The 7672-nt window shown below is 42.5% G+C and overlaps 1 protein-coding gene across 3 annotated transcripts in view; it reads left to right on the plus strand.

Annotated features, from left to right (window-relative positions):
• AXIN2 (axin 2) overlaps positions 1-2568 on the plus strand; it is a 28607-nt gene extending 26039 nt beyond the window's left edge. For all 3 annotated transcript variants that reach the window (XM_030534660.1, XM_030534658.1, XM_030534661.1), the window contains exon 11: positions 777-2568. In XM_030534660.1, the coding sequence (XP_030390520.1) occupies positions 777-903 (127 nt within the window). In that variant the 3' untranslated portion in view covers positions 904-2568. The remainder of the gene's footprint in view (positions 1-776) is intronic.
• The last annotated feature ends 5104 nt before the right edge of the window (positions 2569-7672 follow it).

Here is a 7672-nt window from a genome sequence, read left to right on the forward strand (position 1 = left end):
GGACACTTCTACTTGACCTTCCAGTGTCAAATATTGCAAGCTTGACCAAGATTGCTCTTTGCATGTGACCGGTAGGAAGCATCAGAGAACAAACACAGCCATATCTGTAACTTAAAAGTGGATGCATGGTTTTAGTTTTGTTAAATGCAAGGCACCCTGTTTCACAAACTGGACTAAGGGAGAAATGCCACATACTTCGTCTTGTTTTGCAGAAAGCATGTGACAGACTTTGAGTTACTGTTTTTTGTTTCTTCCCTAAAAAGCCTTTTTTAATAAAAGCTTCTCAATGCCATGCTGTGCTCCAGAATTTATGCATGAAAGAAAGGAGAACAAGAACTAGTTTTTTATTTTGTTAAGTAAGATGTTTGGCCAGAGATTGCTCTGCTTTTTATTTTCTCTCATTGAAAATATCTGCTGCCAACACGTATAACTTGTTGAAGGCACCGTCCCTGAGGTGCCCTATTTTATGAAGTAGTATACTCCATTCCTTTGCTCTTGTTCCTCAAATGCTGCTTCTTTAGCACTGCTTGGCTGGCTGCAGTTGCAGCCATTCTAAATTGAATATTGCCAGATGCATGCAAACAGATCACTTGTGAGTTATGGAGGATTTTAATGGTATTGGACCCGATTTTTCTTTCTTGGTTATCTTGTTACACTCGTGTGAAAGGAGACTCCGACCCTTTGTTGGAAATGTTTGCTGCTGTTGTCTAAAAAGAATTGTAAAGTAACACTTCATTATTTAAACTGCTTCCTCCCCCCACTCCCTTCTCCCTCAGGTATTATTTCAAAAAAGCAAGCGATGAATTTGACTGTGGTGCAGTTTTTGAAGAAATTTGGGAAGACGACACAATTCTGCCCATGTATGAAGGAAGGATTCTTGGAAAAGTAGAGAGGATTGATTGATGGTATCTGTGTTTCTTTAATGCAACCTAAGCTAAAGATGTCTTTGGACACACAACAATAGCAGCAACAACAACAAAAAAAACTTTGAAGGAAAGTTTTGAACCAATGAAGAAGAAAATGAGGCCTATGAAGACTTTGCCAAATTAGCCTTAGAGAAAAAAAATGGCATTTATTATTCATGAGTTGGGTACTGAGATGATAAACAACAACCCTGAACTATTTATTAAAAACATGACCACTGTTGGGCTATTGAAGATGCAGACCATGTTTGAGAGACTTCCATACATAATATATGACTTCCTGGGGATCTGAAATCTATGGACTAAGAGAAACTGTGTATATCTTACCTTACCAGTAATCCTTATTGATATTTATTGAACAGTCTGTTTTCCCTTAAGTCCAGTTTATGGATATGCTGCTTTAACAATGGTGAAAAGAGGGGGATGTGGGGGGAGTGAGGGAAAGAGTTGAAGGGGTTATTTTTTATGTCCCACAAGCTACAACTTGGGAGTTCTGCTCTAGGAGTGCATTAATAATTTCTACCACTTTAAAGGGATTGGGGTGGGGGTGGGGAATTATGCTGTGCCCAATATTTCTCCAAATGAAGATAAAATTCTTTTCTAATGAAATAATTTTTAAAAATTGTCCTGCCATTCACTCATTTAGAGACTGGTGCATTATAATCTAAGCTGCTCTAATTTGTAATAAAGGTCTTTAAGTGTTTAAATGTGTTAGATGCAATATAGTAACAGCAATTGGTTTCTGTCCCTGGGTGGTGAGGTTTTTTTCTTTTTGTTGCTCTCATTGTGTGGGACTCCATGTTATGTCCAGTGCCTGTCTTTCACAAGGCAGACTAGCAAATCCCAAACCAAGGAGGAGAGCTGTTAGAGAAGCCAGACAGTTTTCATTTACATGTTAACACACCAAAAGGACACATTGCAAAAGCTAGGTTAAAACCCAGATGTGTATTCCACATAGCTAGCTGTCTTTTTATTTTTTGGTAATTCTATTCCAGTGTTAGCACATCTTGTATTTAAACTACATTCATATACGACAGGGTGAATTTTCCGATGCATTTTTTTAATCTTACCTAAATGACACCCATTCAAGCCAATGGGAGTTGTGGGCTAAGCTCCTTGCAACACTTTGAAAAGCTTCCTCGTGTGAGTGTGTGTGCGTGCGTGCATAAGTGGGTGTGTGCGTTGGGACAAAGCAACCCTTTTCCAAGAAAGACCTTGCATTTCTACATTTGGGTTTTGTGTTGATTAACTTAATCTGTGCATTCTGTTTGCCATTGCTACTTTGTATAATACGTCTGTATATATTGTAGAAAATGTATGGTGGAAAAAATAATAATACACTATCTCTAGTGTTTTAAAATGTATTCAGTACAGTACCTGTGCCTGCATGGTGTTACTTTGCCATGTGTTGCCCTATATTCAGGGTTCAAGCTTTCCCTTGTTTGTTTAAGGGGTTTATGTATAAATATATTTTATGCCTTTTATTACAAGTCCTGTACTCATGACTTTTGCCATGGCATTTTGTTCTACTTATACTGTAAATTATGCATTATAAAGAGTTTCATTTAAAGAAAATTACTTGGTACAATAATTATTGTAATTAAGAGATGTAGCCTTTATTAAAATTTTATATTTTTCAAGTTAATAGGCTTATGGTTTTGAATGATGGTAGCACCTCAAGGCCCTGACTGAACTCTGATCCCCTTTGTGTTTATGGGCTATCCCTGGCCTGGGTAGCTTGCAATCTAAATAGACAAGACAAAGAGTCAGGGAGAGGAACTATTACTCTTATGAGATGTAGTAAGAGCTAAAGGCTAAAATTTTCACACAGAATCTTAAGTCCCATTTTCAAAAGTAACTTGAGCGCTTAGGAGTCTATGGGGGGAAAACCTCCATGTGAATTAACTTGAAGGTGTAAAGTCAACCCGCATCAATCAAAGCCTATTAATCCCCTCATTGGGGAGTAAAGTGGCCTTAGATTGCTGTAACTTAATCCCTCCTCTAGGTATAAGATATCAGGGTTGGAAGGGACCTCAGGGGGTCAGCTAGTCCAATCCCCAGACAGATTTTTGCCCCAGATCCCTAAATGGCCCCCTCAAGGATTGAACTCACAACCCTAGGTTTAGCAGGCCGGTGCTCAAACCACTGAGCTGATAAATCTCATTGCCTAAAGCTACCTGATTTTCACTTTTCACTCAGTAATTTAGGAGCCCAAGGGAGTTGCCCTGAGGTTCCACAAGAAGTCTATGACAGAGCCAGGAATTGAGTCCAGATTACCTGAGTGCCAGTCTGATGCTCTAACCACAAGCTCCTCTTCTTTCACGTTACGATGCAGAAACTTGTTTTAGGGATGAGCGAACCTCATTAGGCCCTATTCATCCCCTGGTGGAAGTTATTGGTTTCAGTAGCGTTACACCAAGGATGAATCTGACTCCAAGCAATCACCGACAGGCCTCCGAGTCTCATACAAGTAGCTCTTGAAGAGTGATCTTGGGAATGTCTTTGGCCCGTTGTGTTAGGAACTGAAGCCTAATCTTTTTCTTTTTGATACTCCTGTGGCACCTATTGCTTTTTCCCCCACCCTCTTTTTTTTTTCCATGTCGTTTAAAGTATCTGGGTTGTTTTGTGTGTATGAAAAGACTTCATTTAAAACATCAGTAAAACTTCTATCAAAGGGCCCAGCTTCATACCTAGTACACAGAGCTAAGAACTGAATCTTTCAGTTAAAAAGTAAAAAAGCTGCAGGTGGTGTTGCACATTTAAATGCATGGAGTCTTTTATATTAAACACCTTTTGAAATTCATGGGGTTCATCTTAATTGATAAGCTGGACATAACGGATGGGTAGGGCGACTTCAGCAACATGGGGGAAGAAAGGTGGGTTTTTTTTTTTCCCTTCTCCATCAAAGGTTAGGAACTTAAGCATTGCACAGTAATATTATTTTTCTTCTGCTATTAAAATGAATCACACTGTGCCTAATTCTTCTTGGGAAGATAAATGTGTTTGAGGCTGCTTGAAGTCATTCACTGCCATACAAGCCTTTGCATCTTTTTATCAATGTTCCAAAATACTCACCTCTTTTTTTTTTCCGGATGTCTGTAGAAACAAAAAATAAAATGGCTTCAAATACATGGCAGGCTGTTTAGCAGAGATGAAAGGGTATTTGAATAGTCTTTTAAAAATGAATGAAAAGTGAATACTCTTCTGTTTCAATTATAAGTGGGCTGTGGAGATCATTAGACACCACCATAATGTGACACTTTGAAAGTGTTCAGCTATCTTGACTTGTTCAGAACCTTATTTTTAACTTGTCACAGAGGCCAGAGAACCTAGCCACAAATGTGCCCATGGAATGAGAGACCAGCATGAGCAAGGGCTGTCTACATGAGAAAGTTGTGCTGCTCTAACTTACTGGGTGAATTTAAGCCAATCTAATTAAAGTGGTAGCTGGGTGCCATACAAGCTTCACCTCACCACACCACTCTGGGAAGTGCACTGACAAGAGCCAGATTTTTAAAGCTATTCAGGGGGGTTACGTGACTTGCCTCAGATCACACAGGATGTCTGGCAGAGCCAGGACTGAACCTTCTCAAGTCCTAGGTTAGTGCCCTAATGACAGAACCATCCGTCTTTGTCTGTGCTGCCTTCAAAGCTGCGAGTGTAGCTCAGGTCGGCCTGCGTATGCTGAGCTTTAACTTAGCTATCATGGTTAACTATAGCCGTGAAGACATGGGCAGTGTAGGGTATCAATACCAGTATGTACCTAGGGCCCCAGTGGGTGTGTACACCTCACATTGCTGTATGCTCATTGTTAGTTTTAGCTATGCTAGTACCAGCAGAGCAAGCATGGGGCTGCCTACCCAGGCTGCAGGCGCACCTCTGATTTATAGACATACCAATGTAATACTCGCTAAGGGCATAAGAGTGGCTTTTATTGGTTTAGCTTAAGAAGGCTGTTAAGAACAAGTTTAACTCAAAATAAGCTACTCTTACTGAAGTAAGTGCATCTTCTGCAGTTTAACACCATCAGTTTAAATGCAGCTTCATGTTATGCCAGTGTAGCTTGCTTGTGTATTTGACTGGTGAACTGACCCCTCCCCACATGAACTCCTGCCAAAGGCTAGTCTCAGGTAGTTGCTGGGCTGGTTTGAAGCGTCACTGATGCTAGTTAGCCAAACTGATTTAGTATAGCCACTCTCCTGGGGGGGTGTTGTTCCCAAAGGGATAGTGTTTTGTATGAAACATTTTTCTGCAAAAACATACAGTCCCCCAGATATGGTGCCAATAGACTACATGGTGCAGCCACAACTGCTCTACATACTTAAAGCATGTGAATACTTAGTACTCACTGAGCTTTTTCCAAGCTTAGCACATGCCAGAATTAAACCTTGTGACACCCCAGTGACGTAAGTGAAGCCAGAATGTGCTAAACTACAGAGTGGTTTATAATTGGTGGTGCGGCCAGGGCAACCACCCCAGTCTGTAGCTCAAGAGCACTTCAAAGGGAGTTATGGTCCTGCTGCAAAGTGGTTTGTGTTCCAACAAAAATAAGGAACTTGGTTACAAAATCATTAAAATGTGTAGCTAGAACTATAATGGTCTCCTATAGCTGAGCTAAACAACCAAGTTATAAGCGTAGGTGTTGGTCTGGTACTAAGGAATAGTTTAGTGGTTTAAATATCTGCCTGCTAAAAGCAGAGTTGTAAATTCAGTCCTTAAGGGGGCCATTTAGGGATCTGGGACAAAAATCTATCTGGGGATTGGTCCTGCTTTGAGCAGGGGATTGGACTGGATGATCTCCTGAGGTCCTTTCCAACCCTGATATTCTATGGTTCATAAAGGCCTGTCCATGCTACACATTTCAATTGTGTTACCGCACCCTTTTGTTCTGTTGTGGTTGTAATGTGGAGTTGCCCTTCAAGAAGGTCAGTTGATGCTGGGACAGTGGATTTTGGGCACAGTGGGCATATTCTCACAAACGTCCCTTGGACCCTTTGGCAGAGAGGCCTGCTTCTTTGGGTGCATGACAATGGCAACAGCTGATGCTAATGATCAGACATGAGATAGATGGTCTGGCACTTCATGAACTGCATCATGCATTAGTCAGGTGCTCCTTATCTTGCAGGCCCAGAAAGCCTTACATTAATTCTGTGAGCATTCTCCATTCTGTTTGACACAGGAAGCAGAGCAGTGAAAAAATGTAGCATCCCTTCCTCCTCCAAATAGCCTGGAAGGGGCAGGGAGGAAAAACTTCTGATGATCTTCCAGGAGCTAGGATAGATCATGCACTAGACAAATACAAAATCATGGTACAGCGCATTGCTTTGCAGCAGAAGATCAGCACATGACCCTGACCCATGAGAGCACAACATCATTACAAACATGGTAACACTGGGTCTGTGACTCTAGGTTGAGATGGATGAGGATTGCTGCAGTAGATGACACTTGATTTTAGCTCCGAGGAGCCGAGATGACAGTATTTCCAGTGTGAGTAACAGGAGGATAAGCAGGCTCTTCTTTGAGCTGTGACTATGACTAATTTAAACGTGTGTTCCAATCTGTTCTACCATGTGTGAATAGCATGCATTTTTAGGTGGCTATGTAGTCCACTAGCGACTGTGTGTTACAGGTCTCCCTCTGTGCTGAAGCCACATAGTCAGAGAGTTATTACAGCCCCCACCTCGATAGCACTGACTCTTTAGCTCAAGCTGGAGTTCACGCTTTTAGCTCTGGCACCTAGGGGCTGGAGCACCCACAGGAAAAAAATAGTGGGTGCTTAGCACCCACTGATGGCTCCACCAATCAGCTCCTCCGCCTCCCTGCTAGCACCTCTTGCCTGCCGGTGATCAGCCGTTCAGTGGTGTGCAGGAGGGATGGGGAGGAACAGGGGCAAGAAGCTGTGGAGGGTGGGGTGTGCTCGGGGAAGGGAGAGGACAGGAAGCGGTGGGGCTGGGTGGGGTCTTAGGAGAAGGAATGGAGTGGGAGGGGCGGGGCCAGTGGTGGAGTAGGGGGGGGTTGAGCACCCTCGGAGAAATTAGAAAGTTGGCACCTATGCTCTGGAGGTGTCTGGTGTGTTGGCTGGGGGGGGAGAAGGCCCTCACATACGTACAACAGGGAATCAGTAATCAGAAGCAGCATACTTACCATCATTTCAGCTGACCAGTGGGCTTCATGTAACCATTTTCTAAAGCAGTCCGTCCTCATCCAACCTGTATTTCTGAGTCTGAGGCTAAACAGGCAACAAAAACCAGTCAGCTCCTTGGTTTAGCTGTCAAACAGATAGGCCCAAGAGCAAGAGAGTGTTCTTATTAATGACATATGTACTGTGAAGCATTTGTTCCCTTGCTTGTGATGGATTAAATATTCAGTATTACTAACGCCAAAAAAATTCACACCTCATCAGTCAGAGCCCCCCAGATGCATGAGCTTGCCCCCCCCAATAACATGAGATTAAAAATATAGATCTATTAACTCACATAAGTGGGGCTGTTTTCTGCATGCCCCATGCTTTTACGGTGTTGTCAACACGCACAAATTTATAGTGGCTGAACCTCATTTGGCTACTCCTGCAGGACCACTCACTAGAAGACCTACCTGACATCAAATTATACACCTTGGTGTAGACGTGCACACAGCTGTATCACGTGCTCCCCTCAGGCCGTGGGGGGAGGGCCTTCTAGCATCTCCTAACACCCCTCGCCCCACTTGCCAATTTATTATTCATGCACTCCTCAGCCCCACATCAATGC

The sequence above is a fragment of the Gopherus evgoodei genome, chromosome 15, assembly GCF_007399415.2.
Source record: "Gopherus evgoodei ecotype Sinaloan lineage chromosome 15, rGopEvg1_v1.p, whole genome shotgun sequence".
Classification (NCBI taxonomy): Eukaryota; Metazoa; Chordata; order Testudines; family Testudinidae; genus Gopherus; species Gopherus evgoodei.